Here is a 16,619-nt window from a genome sequence, read left to right as displayed (position 1 = left end):
TCTTTGCACCTTTGGTTTAAAAGAAAAATATATATATATATTTATATACTTTTTGTTGTTGTGTGGCATTTCATGAAACTCTCACTTTGATTGTATTTATCTGTTGTATATTTAAATATCCATCCATCAATTTTACCTACCACTTATCCTCACAAGGGTCGCGGGCATGCTGGAGCCTATCCCAGCTATCTTTGAGCGAGAGGCAGGGTACACCCTAAACTGTCCAATCGCAGGGCACATACAAACAACCATTCACACTCACATTCACACCTACAGGTAATTTAGAGTCTTCAATTAACCTTCTGTATGTTTTTGGGATGTGGGAGGAAACCGGAGTATCTGGAGAATAACAATCTTTAAAAAGCCATTGGCTGACTCTCTTTCTTTGGCGGTAATAGCATGCATTATTGCTTCGTGGTGCTGCAGCACACTCAACCCTCTTGAAGCGGGTCTGTGGGAGTAAGGTGTTAGCTGGGTCCATGACTGGCCAAATTGTACTGTCACGGCTAAGAATGGAACCCAAATGCAGTCCACCAAAACACTTTTAATGTCTGATGTGACAGTTCCTTTGAAAATTAGGTGAGTAATAATATAATAATGATAACAAGTTACACACCAAGAGTCTCTGTAGACATGGTAAGTGTTCCCTAGCCTGGAGTGAGCAGAAGAGGCTTAAAAAACGGATGAATGCTGATTTTTAGCATCTGTGCGCTCAGGTGAGCAGAGTGGTTAATGAAGTGGGCATGGCTGACTGGCAGAGTGGAGCAGAGTCGAGGTGAATGGAAAGACACTGGGAGCACACAGGTTAAACAAAGGAGCCGAATTGTGACATTTTGTGTATTTGCTGTTACCGACATACATCAGGGGCTTTCCCACCGCAGGAATATTGGCAGGAATTTCCCTAGCTACTCTGTTAGCTTGAATTCCCCCTGTGTCCCCATCGAAAAACACTTGCCATGGAACGGACGATTTCCCCCTGGATTATTTCATTCCTCCTGGTGGGTAGGGTCTTCCGTGAGCTACCAGGAGCTCTTTAAGGGGGTGGGCTGTGCTGACGAATGCTGATTGGTTGAAAGACCTCTCTGTAGGTGTTTACTTTTTCATTCAGTGACCCGCCATTATGCGGCATTACGTAAGGCTAGAAATAATAAGAGGATTCAAATACATTGAAAAGCAAAACTTCCAAACACGAATCCTTACATTTTCCCGCGGAAGCGCACTTGGTGGACAAGGAGTAGGCTGGACAAACACTGCGCTCGCCGAGCTTACATCGCCGGGCCGAAGCCGGGCTCGACGGAGAAATCCGCTGAGCCTGGCCCAAGCAGGCGTTTACGTCTTCCTTGGGGAAGAGGAGGAAAGGAAAGGAAACCAGCGTGAGGCTGGCCGGCGGGGATGCTCTGATGGTCCAATCTAGTCAGTTGCGGGGCAGGGGGAACCCTTCCCAGGCAGAACTTCCTCCAGCCTGTCGAAAAATGCCATGTTTGCCAAATTGCAAGACAAAGAAATGAAGCCGGCTTTTTGTCTGTTTGTGCGTTCGCCAATAAATATTTGCAATGTACATTTTTTTTAAATGGAAACACATTTGTTGATATCAAATACGTCACACTTTTTATTTAAAAACTTACTAAGGGCTGTTCATGAAGTCATGTATTTTTTATTTAGAATTTAACCTTATCCAGGTAAAGCATTTACAATGCCAACCTGGCTGCAGACAGCAGAGAAAAACAAAGCAAAATAGAAGCAAGTACATATACACACTGTACAATGTATTATGTAGTAACAAATTAAAGATTACATTACATCATAGCACATCGTGAATAAAAGGTCCATAAAAGGCATGTGAGCGGATGTTCTCTCAAGCTGGAGAACTTGCATGAACAAAAATCTAATCATCTGAATGCCAAGACATTAGAAAAACCTGTCTTTTTTTAATAAAAGAAATATATAAATAAATGTAGTCTGCAGATACCTATAGATGTGATTTGTAGTTCTCAAATTTATTCTCAAAACTGTGTAAGGCTTCAGGAAATAGAATCAACATATTCTAATTTTTTGAAATGGACCTGTATATAATAAAACTCCCTACCTTAAAGACTGTCTGGAGTCAGGTTGGCATTGCAAATGAGAATCAGTTCTCTGTTGTCTCACCTGGATAAAGGGTTACGTTTTAAAGGTATAATATATAAAATAAGACATTAATTTGAAAGCTTGAAATACCAATATTTTTTTATTTAGATCCAGGAGGTGTCAGTACTGAGCAATATCAGCCGTATTTGCTTAAGCTAACCTGAACCAATCAAGGCAATGGAAACACAAACCACATGGGCCACAGGAACCTTTTGCTACCAGGAACACCAGCTACCATGAAGTCAAAGTTCCTGGCCTGGTTGTCAAAAAAGATGAGCATATATCTAGTTTGCAGTTGCTGAAAATCAGGTTGGAAACATAATGAGGAGGATACACAAATGTACTGAAATGCATAATCTTCAGTATTAACATTATGAAATACATTTTTAAAAAACTATTTTTTAGATGAATGCATTTACATTGGCTTTGTAATTCTTAATCATGCTCTTGGATTTGTAAACCAGGAGCTGGGTCACTATCTGGATAACTAGAAAAAGTGCTCAATACATCTACATTTCCATTCAAATGGCCATTCTCACTAATTGGATCATCTTTCTCCTCTAAGTATTATGGTTAATGCCTAGTAATGTTCAGGTTCACAGCATTTTGTTGATTCTGCTCAATAAGTGGCGTTAGCCTCAAAATCATCAGGATTTTTTTCCCCTCTCTTCTTTCTTCTTCTTTTACGAGTCTAATGGATCTACAGTGAAAACATAACACTGAATACAATCTGTCAAGTTGCCTGGATCGTATTTCACAGATGACCCATTAGAAGCCCAAAAAGAAGAAGACTACATTACGGTCACTTCCAATATGGAGGAAGGAGACTACTTCAATGCTTTAGCAATTGACATGTATGTAATTTCAGGTGAATATAGCTTCAAGGATTTCGACTAAATGGTGTTAGAAAGTTGAAAAGGACAAAGACAATCTGTGTGGTTTCTTTTGGACAGTGCTGTAAAGTTTGATGAAGAGGAAATCAAGTCACGAAGTGACACCTATTGGCAGATATGTAACTGCTCCCAGAGGCTTCACAAAGGTAAGAATGAGCAGTTTAAAAAACAAATGAATTAGGATATGGTAATTACCTGCACTTAACTTTGACATTTTTTTTTCTTTTGTTGACCATATTATATTATTGTATATACATTAATGTTTTTCCTCATTCATTCCAAATTCTGATTTGTCTTTTTCAGTCAGTCAAGTCAGCTGGTACGAACTCCAGATTCCCTGTAAACATGAAAAAGATAAGCATTGGAACATTTTCATTATTTTCACAAATATATCAGGTTGTTCAACTCAGTGATGGTCTAAACAATGCTTTTATTATTTTAATGTGCGATCAGGGGTTTATTAATTCGCTCTCTATGGAGAATTATGAGAAGTTAATAAAATATGGAAGCCACAAATGTGTATAAGTGAGATCCGAAAGAGATACAGAAAGCCAAGATGACTCATTCCATTATAGCGTTTTTTTGTTTGTTTTTGTTTTTTTTAAATGCAAGCAAAATTTAAATGACTGAATGGAAATGAAGGCAGTGGCAAATTGCCATAAATGTTTTCCAATTTCCTTTCCTTTTCATTCTGCAGGGTTTGGCAATTCATTGACCTAATGAAGTTACACGTCGCCAGGACATCGGTTTTCTCAGTATGGTGGCTTGTCTTGAGCAGTGTTACTTGTTATATATAGCAAACTTTATTTAATATAGTGAGCCAGGATTGGGGTCACTAGGTTTATTCAAGTGGCAACCACAGCCTCTGAATGTACAGCCTTTAAAATAGCTGTGGAAGTTTTTAAAGCTGTGATTGCTCATTGCACAATCTTTTGCTGTAATGTATTTTATTTAAGCATAGTTTCTTTAAAATGGTCACTGATGTTTTATTTTACATTGTTCTGTTATATATTTTTGATGTTGTAAATAACATGTCCCTCTTTTCCATAACTTTACAGTATTTTTTATTTTGACTGATTGACTAGACAGCTGTTTGACAGAAAACTGCGGTGGTTGCTAATTACTCTAATTACTCATTCTGCCCCAGCACCACCCATTCACTAAACTCTTCAGGAATATCCATCCATCCATCCATCCATCCATTTTCTTCCAGTTATCCGAGGTCGGGTCGCGGGGGCAGTAGCTTTAGCAGGGAAGCCCAGACTTCCCTTTCCCCAGCCACTTCATCCAGCTCTTCCGATGGGATCCCGAAGCATTTCCAGGCCAGCCGAGAGACATAGTCTCTCCAGCGTGTCCTGGGTAGTCCCTGGGGTCTCCGCCTGGTGGGTCGTCCCCGGAACACCTCACCAGGGAGGTATCCAGGAGGCATCCTAATCAGATGCACAAGCCATCTCATCTGGTTCCTCTTAACGTGCGGCGGCTCTACTCTGAGCCCCTCCGGGATGACTGCGCTTCTCACCCTATCTCTAAAGGAGATACAGGACACCCTATAGAGGAATCCGGGATTTTTCGGTCACGACCCACAGCTCGTGACCATAGATGAGGGTAGGAAGGTAGATCGACCGGTAAACTGAGCGCTTCACCTTTTGGCTTAGCTCCTTCTTTACCACAACGGACCGATATAAAGTCCGTATCACTCCACACGCTGCACCAATCCACCTGTTGTTCTCCCGTTCCATTCTTCCCTCACTCATTAACAAGACCCTTAGATACTTGAACACCTCCACTGAGGGCAGGATCTCATTTCCGACCTGGGAGGGCACGCCACCCTTTTCTAAATGAGGACCATGGTCTCAGATTTGGAGGTGCTCATTCTCATCCCAGCCGCTTCACACTCGGCTGCGAACCGTGCCAGTGAGAGTTGAAGATCACTGCTTGATGAGGTCAACAGAACCACATCGTCTGCAAAAAGCAGAGATGCAATACTGAGGCCACCAAACCAGACCCTCTCTACGCCTCGGCTGCGCCGAGAAATTCTGTCCATAAAGGTTATGAACAGAATCGGTGACAAAGGGCAGCCTTGGTGGAGTCCAACCCTCACCGGAAACGAGTCAGACTTACTGCCAGCAATGCGGACCAAATTCGGTCGAATGCCTTCTCTAAGTCCACAGAACACAGACCTGTAAACCTGTTGGGCGAACTCCCATGCACCCTTGAGGACCCTGCCGAGGGTGTAGAGCTGGTCCACTGTTCCTCGGCCAGGACGAAAGCCATACTGCTCCTCCTGAATCTGAGATTCGACTTCCCAACGGACCCTCTTCTCGAGCACCCCTGAATAGACCTGTAGTACCACCCCAGTGTGCCAATCCAGAGGCATCTTCCCCGATATCCACACGATGTTACAGAGGTGTATCAACCAGGACAGCCCCACAACATCCAGTGCCTTTAGGAACTCTGGTCGAATCCCATCCACTCCCGGGGCCTTGCCACCAAGGAGCTTTTTAACCACCTAAGTGACCTCAACACCAGAGATAGGACAGTCCGCCGCAGTGCCCCATCCTCACAGGATGGCCCTCATCCTCACAGGATGGCCCTCTCTGACCTCACAGTGTCAGGTCAGACCGGCATCTTCCCCCTCCATCGGCGCCAACTCACCACCAGGTGGTGATCGGTTGACAGCTCCACCCCTCTCTTCACGCGAGTGCCCAAGACATGCGGCCGCGAGTCCGATGACACGACCACAAAGTTGATCATCGAACTGCGACCTCGGGTGTCCTGGTGCCAAGTGTACGTGTGGACAATCTGTGGTGAGCACAGAAGTCCAATAACAGAACACCTCTCGGGATTCTGATCGGGGGGACGTTCTTCCCAATCACGCCCTTCCAGGTCTCACTGTCATTGCGCACGTGAGCATTGAAGTCCCCCAGCAGAACAATGGAGTCCCCAGCGGGAGCGCTCTCCAGCACCCCCTCAAAGGACTCCAAATAGGGTGATTACTCTGAACTGCTGTTTGGTGCATAGGCCGACTCTAAGGCGGAGGGAGGCTACCCTCTCGTCCACCGGGGTGAACCCCAACGTACAGGCGCCGAGTCGGGGGGAAATAAGTATACCCACACCTGCTTGGCGCCTCTCACCGTGGGCAGCTCCATAGTGGAAGAGAGTCCTACCCCTCTCAAGAGGACTTGTACCAGAGACCAAGCCTTGTGTGTCTATATCTAGTTGGAACTTCTTAACCTCACACAGCAACTCGGGCTCCTTCCCAGCCAGAGAGGTGACATTCCACGTCCCTAGAGCCAGCTTCTGTAGCCGGGGATCGGATCGCTAAGGTCCCCGCCTTCGGCCACCGCCCAGCTCACACTGCACCCAACCTCTATGGTCCCTCACACAGGTGGTGAGCCCATGGGAAGGGGGACCCATGTTATCCTTTCGAGCTGTGCCCGGCCAGGCCCCATGGGTGCAGGCCCGGCCACCAGGCGCTCGCCTTCGAGCCCCTCCTCCAGGCCTGACTCCAGAGGAAACATTAACCATTGTACATATTCACAGCAAAATTAATTTGTCAATAATTCCTACAAGAGTGATGTTCTGTGACTATACTTTTCCACAGTATACATAGTGATACCACACACAAAACACAGTCCATTGCGATATAAATTCGTTTGGTTGGCTGCGAATAAGCGGCACGGTGGACGACCGGTGAGAGCGTCAGCCTCACAGTTCTGAGGACCTGGGTTCAATCCTCGGTCCCGCCTGTGTGAAGTTTGCATGTTCTCCCCGTGCCTGCGTGTTTTCTCCCACATCCCAAAAACATGCATTAATTAGAGACTCTAAATTGCCCGTAGGCATGACTGTGAGTGCGAATGGTTGTTTGTTTGTATGTGCCCTGCGATTGGCTGGCAACCAGTTCAGGGTGTACCCCGCCTCCTGCCCGATGACAGCTGGGATGGGCTCCAGCACGCCCGCGACCCTAGTGAGAAGAAGCGGTTCAGAAAATGGATGGATGAATGGATGGTTGCGAATAAAATAAATAACAATAATAATATTAATGGCTAATGAGTATGCAGCATCTCCACTATGTCCATTTATTGTATTCATCATTGGGGTTTTTGGAGCCGTCCTTTGTCTGGTCCCTCCCCTAGGACCTGTGAAGCCCCAGACAAGTTGGCTCCTAGGGTCATTGGGACACACAAACCCCTCCACCACGATAAGGTGATGGCTCATGGAGGGGTCTTCAGTAATAGTAGTTTCAAAATGTAAAGCTAAAGAACCACGCCTGCACACGCAGATAAACAGCCTGTATACATATATGCAAAAATAAAATATATTGAAAACAATATAAACATCTCCCGAGTTCTTAAAAAAGAGCTGTGTTTTCATTTGTGTGAGTCATCCTACTGCTCATGTTTAATTGACCAGCCATGTTGCCATGCAAGCAGGGGTGTGGCAGGAGCCCGCTGACCCACTTTGCCTCTAGCGTTGTTATGGCAACAGTGCAGCGCGGCAAGCATTACAGCAATACTAATACACATTTTCCTACACAGACTCACAGGCACAAATCATGTCAGTTTCCTTAGTGGTGTATTTTGCAAATACCAAGAGACAATGTTTCTTGTCAAAATAAGAGCCATTAAGGTGTACATGTACATTGTACATAAACAATTTGTACTGAATGGCTTGATATAAGACAATGGAGCATATTTATATAAAAAAATATTTGCATAACATCCATGCAGCCATTATTTGAGTAAAGACTATGATTTTTTTTGTCCCATTAGTGAGGCAGTTCTGAGGCAGATGGAGGAGACATGTGATAGTCTGTTATAAATGTGTTATGAGCATGTGTGGAGGTGTGATTTATTTTATTTTTTGCAACATCTTTCCATTGCCTAAATATGTCCATAACCAGAAATATCTATGTATATTAATGCAGTTGTATCAAACACAGAATGTGTGTGCAGGTGTTTGTCATTGCATGTTCTCTCGTTCAGCCATGTTATAATCCTTCTCATATTTCCATATTTGGGTTTGATGAGCAGGCAAGACCCAGTGACCTGGTAAAAACTGGGGCATGGTCACCATAAATGGCTGTACACACTCCATAAACATGAGGGTGTTTCTTTGTTTATGAGGAGGTACAGCATTGATACTGGAATAGTTTTTCTTCATTTTTGGTGACCCTACGTCAGTCACTTACACAAGGTAAGACTTGCTATACATCAGGCAGTGTACTTTGGACCTTTGTTTTTTTGCCAACTTTTACAAATCCACAGAGATCTTGGGACATACTGTTATAACCGGGGAAGCAGCTCCACTCTGTGGGGCCTGTTGTAGACAACGCAGACGAGGAAAGCATCTTGGTGACGCTTCAGACTCTGCTTCCAACTATTCACCTGACTAATCTCGGTTCTTTGCCCTACAAAATGGCTTTTGTTCATTTGTTTTCTAATAATGTAATTGTGTTTTGGCTTTTGTTAATTTATTTTCTGAAATATAAAAATGTTTCACAATTTATTATATTGTTTTACACTTCCAGGCCACCGTACTGTCTTTACTGTGGTTGATGGTAAATTTAATGTTTTGGAAATTCATTCTATTCATTGTATCCTTCCCTGATTGATATCTCTTAGCAACAAAATCCCCCTGATGCTGTGGAAGGTCTCTGCAGACCAGGGCTACTGCTGTAAGATGTGGCAAAAGCCTACTAGCTGAAAATTATTTGGAATTAATCAGAGGCACTTTTAAATGTTGGTGGGTGTAGGCTCACTCACATTAAACACGAGTTTGAATGTGATTGGATAATTCTGAACACAGCCACATCCACTGTTATAATAGGGTGTGCACACTTATGCAACCAAATTTATTAAGTTAGTTATTTTTATTGATGTTCTCTAAAATATTTTATTTTTTCAATTGAGTTCTACAGGTGAGAGGTCACAAAGTTCCCAAAAGTTTTTAAATTATTTGATGATTTGTTTTTATCCATCCATTCATTTTCTGAGCCGCTTCTCCTCACTAGGGTCGTGGGCGTGCTGGAGCCTATCCCAGCTGTCATCGGGCAGGAGGCGGGGTACACCCTGAACTGGTTGCCAGCCAATCACTGGGCACATATAAACAAACAACCATTCACACTCACATTCACACCGACGGACTCCAATTCACGCATGTTTTTGGGATGTGGGAGGAAACCGGAGTGGCCGGAGAAAACCCACGCAGGCACGGGGAAAACATGCAAACTCCACACAGGCGGGGCCGGGTATTGAACCCCGGTCCTCAGAACTGTGAGGCGACGCCCTAACCAGTCGGCCACCGTGCCGCCTGATTGTTTTTTTATTATCACAAAAACCTAGCATTTGGACAGGGCTATGTCGACTTTTTATATCCACTGTAGCATACTGTAAACATAGTTGACAATTAAAAAGATTTACTTGCTGGACACAAGATGTATAATAGGTCACCCGTTCTCTGTGTTTTAATCATTTACTTCGAGTGAAAAAATAAATTAATTTACCGGTTGATCTACGTTCCTACCCTCACCTCTGGTCACGTGCTGTAGGTCGTGGATACACGGGGTCGAAATGAGCATCCTCCGCAGGGTGTCCGGGCTTTCCCTTAGAGGTTGGGTGAAAGCTCGGTCATCCGGGAGGGGCTCAGAGTCGAGTCGCTGCTCCTCCGCATCGAGAGGAGCCAGGTGAAGTGGCTAGGGCATCTGATTAGAATGCCCTCAGGACGCCTCCCTGGTGAGGTGTTTCAGGGGGCCTCCGGGACAACCAAGTACACGCTGGAGAGACTACATCTCCGTGCTCCCCCCGGAAGACCTGGACCAAGTGGCTGGGGAGAGTGAAGTTTGGGCTTCCTTGCTAAGCTGCTAACCCCACGACGCCACTCCGGCTCAGCGGGAGAAAAGGGATGGATGGGTGATTGAACTAGCACTGCAAATTTACTAAAATTATACTGAAAGTGACATTATTTTTTGAAAGTGTCCATTTATTCAAAGTTTAATATATATTGAAGTTTTTACTTGGGGGTTGAATTAATTAGAATATACCCGTCTATGGAGAATATATTTATGGCTGTCTCACAAAAATAATAAGCAATGCAGACATAAAGCATCAGATGACTTTATGTCAGGATTATCAAGTTGAAATATGTGTAAATATTTCTTGGAACTTTTCAATGCAGTTAAATGTGATTTTGTTGTTTGTTTGTTGGAATATGTTCGAATACATTGAATCCGAGATTTAATCAAATGTAACATTTCATACAATTTCTAATTCTAATTTTTTATTGATTATTAATTTTAATCCCTGATTGAAAATGACATTTTCTCAGTTTTAAATATTAGGTTACATCCATTACACCACACAGGACCCAGAGGATGCAGAGATACACAAAGTGAGTCAAGTTTGGTGCTTTTCCAGGCTCTCTCCAGCAACTAGTTGCAGTTTTCTTTTTGTTTGCAGCAGGATACGCACATTGACCCTATGGTCCCAAGCCCAAGTCATTATGGACTGGGCTACTGTAGCCAACAAAGATATAAATTGAATAAACTACAATATTATTGAATAATATATTATTGTGCATTTAAAATTGGGTACAAATCAAAGAACACGATTATTATTTTTCTTCTGTAAAGGGAACATTAATTTATCCCCCTTTGAACATAGACTCACCCTGTCTGTTATGATGGCATAATCCTCATATTATTCTTTGACAGCAACCACTGTGACTTTATAGGAATAAAAATCATAGATATAGAATAGTACATTTTTAAAGATTTTATTATTATATGATAGTGGTGACACTAACATCACTGCAGTGTGAAAAAAAACTCTTATCTGAATTAGTTGACTGTTTTTAATCCAGTTTGAACTGTTTCGCTAAGTATTTTTGACTTTTTTAGTTTAGATAATAAAATCACATTCATAGACACAAACAGGGAATCTGCGCTGTGCTTGTCTTTCTCCTGTGCTGTTTTCCCCTCCAGTATTTGGTTCCCACTCTCACCCCACCCTGCCAACACTCATCCGCTGTGAGTGTGCTAAATCGATTTATATTGACTACTTCTTCTCTCCATTAAGTTTTTCACTATTAGTGGTCATAATAATGAAATGGATATGAGGATTATATACAAGGTCCACTTTCATTTGTACATCTCAGCAACGTTTTTACAGACTTAACTGAGTACTCACGCAAACTGGTCACAGAATGAATTTATTACAAGTGAAATGACCACAAATTATTCCTTGTTTAAAGCTCCAGCCTTTCTGGCACCATCATAGTTAACAAATCATCCTTAATTGTCCCTAAAATCCTTTGTCAAGGTGGTTTTAGGTGCTTAATGTCTTCCATATTTGTTTTTCCAGCGACATGACATGTCTGAAGTGTCTTAAGTTCCCTGAGTGATTGAATTATATTTCAGGTAAGTCTATCCTCACTAGGGTTGCGGGTGTGCTGGAGCCCATCCCATCTGATTTTCCTTTCGGCTTGTCCCTTTAGGGGTCGCCACAGCGCGTCATCCTTTTCCATGTAAGCCTATCTCCTGCATCCTCCTCTCGAACACCAACTGCCCCCATGTCCTCCCTCACGACATCCATCAACCTTCTCTTTGGTCTTCCTCTAGCTCTCTTGCCTGGCAGCTGCATCCTCATCATCCTTCTACCAATATACTCACTATTTGTCCTCTGGACTTGTCCAAACCATCCAAGTCTGCTCTCTCTAACTTTGTCTCCAAAACATCGAACCTTGGCTGTCCCTAAGATGAGCTCATTTCTAATTTTATCCAACGTGGTCACTTCGAGAGCGAACCTCAACATCTTCATTTCCGCCACCTCCAGCTCTGCTTCCTGCTCTTCACTTCCTGACCACACTCACCATTGCTCTGGATGGTTAACCCCAAGTATTTAAAGTCCTCCACCCTTGCTATCTCTTCTCCCTGTAGCATCAGTCTTCCCCCACCAGCCCTCTCATTCATGCACATATATTCTGTCTTACTTTGGCTAATCTTCATTCCTCTGCTTTCCATTGCATGCCTCCATCTTTCTAACTGTTCCGCCACCTGCTCCCTGCTTTCACTGCAGATCACAATCACAATGTCATCTGCAAACATCATGGTCCACGGGGATTCCATCTGTCAGCCTATCCATCACCACTGCAAACAGGAAGGGGCTCAGGGCTGATCCCTGATGCAGTCCCACCTCCACCTTAAATTCGTCTGTCACACCTACACCACACCTCACCACTGTTCTGCTGCCCTCGTACATGTCCTGTACTATTCTAACATACTTCTCTGCCAATGCAGACTTCCGCATGCAGTACCACAGTTCCTCTCTGGGTACTCTGTCATAGGCTTTCTCTAGATCTACAAAGACACAATGTAGCTCCTTCTGACCTTCTCTGTACTTTTCCATCAACATCCTCAAGGCAAATAATGCATCTGTGGTACTCTTTCTAGGCATGAAACCATACTGTTGCTCGCAAATACTCACTTCTGTCCTGAGTCTAGCCTTCACTATAACTTCATTGTGTGGCTCATCAACTTTATTCCTCTATAGTTCCCACAGCTGTGCACATCACCTTTGTTCTTAAAAATGGGCACCAGCACACTTTTCCTCCATTCCTCAGCCATCTTCTCACGCGCTAGAATTCTATTGAACAAGCTGGTCAAAAACTCCACAGCCACCTCTCCTAGATGCTTCCATACCGCCACAGGAATGTCATCAGGACCAACTGCCTTTCCATTTTTCATCCTCTTTAATGCCTTTCTAACTTTCCCCTTACTAATCATTGCCACTTCCTAGTCCACCACACTTGCCTCTTATACTCTCCCTTCTCTCTCATTTTCCTCATTCATCATACATATATAACAACAAACATACAAAGTGCAGAAGGTCATTAAGAATAATTCTGCTCACCAACAGAAGAGTGCAAAATGTGCAAACTTATCCATCCATTTTCTATCCTGCTTATCCTCGTTACGGTCGCTGGTGAGTTTGAGCCTATCCCAGCGGACCTCGGGTGAGACACAGGGTCAGTGCATTTTGACTGCATCAGCCAGGGACCTATTTGCCCAGTAGGCAAACTGCAAAGGGCCCAGCATGGGTTCTCTGATGCTCTTCAGGTGGTCGAACACAAGGTGTATTTAGGACTTTATGACCACAGATGTTAGAATGACAGACCTGTAGATATTCAGTCCTGAAATGGCAGGTTTCTCGAGAACTGGGCTGTTAGAGCGTTTTAGGTGGGTTCCTACCTCATCCTGTTCCAGAAAAATGTTTAAGATCCGAGTGAAAATTTGAGCCAGTTGATCAACGCAGACTTTCAGGCAAGAGTTTGTAACACCATCTGGACCAGTTGCCTTCCTGATCTTTTGTTGCTGGAACAGCTGAGTTACATCCTATTCTTGAATGGTTAAAGCAGTTAGGGCAATCAAAAGTGGTGAACGTGGAATGTTCTTTCAGATCTTCAGTAGAACATATTTAGGACATCAGTCAGGTCATTGTTGGAGCCCACATGGAAAAATGTCCATGGCCTCATCACAGGCAGTCATTAACTGGATTTCCCTCTGTTATTAGCAGTAGCACAATTATTTGTAATTATGGATGTTGTCCAAATATGTTCAAGTACCTTGAAAATGCCTTATTTTGTGAAAGGTTTTCTGGACCTAATGGTCCAAAGTATCATTTATTTAGTCAGAGTGCCCTTAATTTTATGTCACACTAAGATGATGCACTCTGCCCCTTCATTTGGATGATCAAATTTGAAAGAAAATGCATAAAATAATGTGAAGGGACAAATGTATTGCCATGAACCATCAGTGTACTTGTGTATACGCAGAGGTTTGACAATATCTTCTCTACAGGTCAACAAGTAAATACAATAATCATCGGTTATTTTCTGTCACGTTCTCATTCATACCTTTAATAACTTAATTTCAGAACTGAAACATGACAATGTTTTTTAGTCGCATCAACCAAATGCTATTGCAGAAACATTTGATCATCATCAATTTTTTAAAATTCACATTCAGTTGTCCAACACCAGAAGCAGTGCAACAGGAGTAATTCAATGAACATGTTAACATGTATATATTATGTGATTATAGGATAGTAATAAATATTAAGCAATTTGTTAAACCCCATATTGTCATTCTCTATACAAACCCTCACAGAAAGAGCAAACATATAATGCATTAAAAATTATGAATCAATCTGTTTTGCTTGTGTTTACAAAGAATCCATAGGAGACAGATTATCGTGAGTCCATGGACAGTCAAATTACAGAAGAATAATACAATAATGGAGAGAAGGTGAAAACAATACTAATCAAGGGAGCATTCAAACTAGCAGTCTGGCAAATACCAGATGGGCTGGGGGAAAATATAGCGGGGGGGGGGGGGGGGGGGGGGGGGGGTTGATCTGCTTCCCGCAGTCCACTTGAAGTTAAAACAGTCCAATAGAATGGGGGTGGGGAGTTAATACACCTAAAAAAAAAAAAGACTAGCTACTGTATATTGTTGTAGGAGGTGCAGTGGCACTGATTGTACATTCTCCTCCTCCATCTTGAATTTCAAGACACAAGGATAAGAAAGAGTGGAGACCAAATGAAAATGGCAAACAGGTTTAGCATAAAATGTGTGAGGAAAAAAAGAACATCATTAGTCTGGTGCCACAAATGATTTACAGTCTCATTAAATTCTAATTACTACCAAATAATATTATTACAAAATGATCGTGATGCTTTTTAAAATTCTGTTTGGCTGTAGTTAATATGCGGTTGAACATGATTCAGTCTGCCGTGGTGGGGGAGGGAGGGAGGGGGTCTCATGTGGGCGGAGGCCAGGCCAAATATATATGGCTAGGGTTTAATTGTGTTCCTAGTTCGACAAAAATGAACAATATCAAGGACAGGGGAGAGTGACAGAACAAACAGCAGGATCGGCAAAACAAATTCCTTCCAGAAAAAAACGAATCAAGAAATCTATGGAACAAACAATGACAGTGTTTCTCTGGATTCAGTGGTATTAACTTCAGTGCAATGTTAAATGTAACTCAAATAATACCAATTCAAACCAAAAATCATTTTAGTCATTGGTTTAATCTGTGTAAGCAGAATCTGTTATGTTTCAAGCTCGGGATACTAGAAAGAAAATGGACACGCCCATTTTGACACACGACAACAAGACTCAGATGGAATAAGGATGAGCTAAATAAGCCCTGTGATTAAAAAAAAAGGTCAAAATAAGAAAACAAAATGGATGTTAAATGGTAGAGAGGGAGGGAATTATGATTAGGAGCAGGGAGATGGGAAAATACAATGAAACCAGAGACCTGCAGCAACATACTGTAGGGATAGACAGATAAACCCAGCAAATCCAGTTGAAAACTGATAACCAGTCACACATGCTGATGTAAACCAGTGAGAGGGCTTTCAAAGAATAGACATAGAAAATGGAGGGAAGGCAGGGGAGAGGGACACAGACAGCCGAAAACGGGAGACATGTAGAGAGAGATGAGGAAAAGGCGCTCAGACAAGCGTGAAGCGCCAACAATAGAGTCTAACAAGGAAAGCCCCAATAGAGTCCTTATTCACGCCTCCACTTTGTTTTAACATTTTTATCCTTCGCTATCCACTCCTACCTCCTTCATCCACCCATCCATTCATCCAACAATGGATGGATGTGAAGGACCATCCATCCATCTGTCCATCCAGCCTTCCGAAGCTAAATATCAACCCACCAGAGTCTGCCATTTCATCTCATCCTCAATCTGCTTCATTATCCATTCATCAAAAGACACAGAACAGAATATGGCCGTATGTTCTGCCGAATAATCAAGAGCAGTCACTCGGTGATTACAGTCCCTAGTAAATAACGAGAAAGACAGTTTCAGAGTAAATGTCATATTGGTACAAAACCTTTTTGACTATCAAAATACATATATGGTACATATGTTTTTCTCGAGATGCAGTACATGTATGCTGAGTCTGCCCACAACCGAAAAAGCCACTTGGAAGGATGGATGAAAGGAACAATGAAAGAACGGCACAGAGATAAGATCAAATTAATATATTTCACTCATATCCTACCTTTCTGGCTTTGTGATTCGTCCATGTTTTCCTCCATTGTCGTGGGGTTAGTGTTCCTTTGTCTTGGTATCGGGTGAAACGGCTTAAAGCTCCTTGCTAGCGTTCAGCACAGTGCGCTTGTGCGTGTCTGTGGGAGTCTGTGTGTGCACGCGCGTATGTGTTTTCCCCTTCCTGCAGATGATGGAGGATCAGAGAGTCCTTCTTTCAACACTGTCTCTCCTCATCTGGGCTTCTTGCATCCTAGTATCTTAGGACCTATCACCATATCTACCTCTCTATGTAGAAAATACAGTACTAGTGTATATAGTATTATATCTTGTATTCTATTGAAAAAATATTTTGTATTTTATTTTAATATCTTACGATTGTAATTTTCCAGCTCATATAAAATATGTAAAAAATGCTAATGAGCCAGCGGGTTAAACCTTCTCATTCAATGCACACAAACAATAGGAGGCTGCCTATCCAAAAGTGTTGTGATAATTTCAAAATGGCATCTGTACTATAATATGCAACGAA

The 16,619-nt window shown here is 42.7% G+C and overlaps 1 protein-coding gene across 1 annotated transcript in view; it reads right to left on the bottom strand.

Annotated features, from left to right (window-relative positions):
- LOC133404253 (neuronal membrane glycoprotein M6-a-like) overlaps positions 1-16,409 on the bottom strand; it is a 38,242-nt gene extending 21,833 nt beyond the window's left edge. The window contains exon 1 of the mRNA XM_061679979.1: positions 16,101-16,409. Within this exon, the coding sequence (XP_061535963.1) occupies positions 16,101-16,137 (37 nt within the window). The 5' untranslated portion in view covers positions 16,138-16,409. The remainder of the gene's footprint in view (positions 1-16,100) is intronic.
- Between the last annotated feature and the right edge of the window lie 210 nt (positions 16,410-16,619).

The sequence above is a fragment of the Phycodurus eques genome, chromosome 6, assembly GCF_024500275.1.
Source record: "Phycodurus eques isolate BA_2022a chromosome 6, UOR_Pequ_1.1, whole genome shotgun sequence".
Classification (NCBI taxonomy): Eukaryota; Metazoa; Chordata; class Actinopteri; order Syngnathiformes; family Syngnathidae; genus Phycodurus; species Phycodurus eques.
Note: the sequence above shows the minus strand (reverse complement) of the source record. Positions and strands in the feature narration are given on the sequence as shown.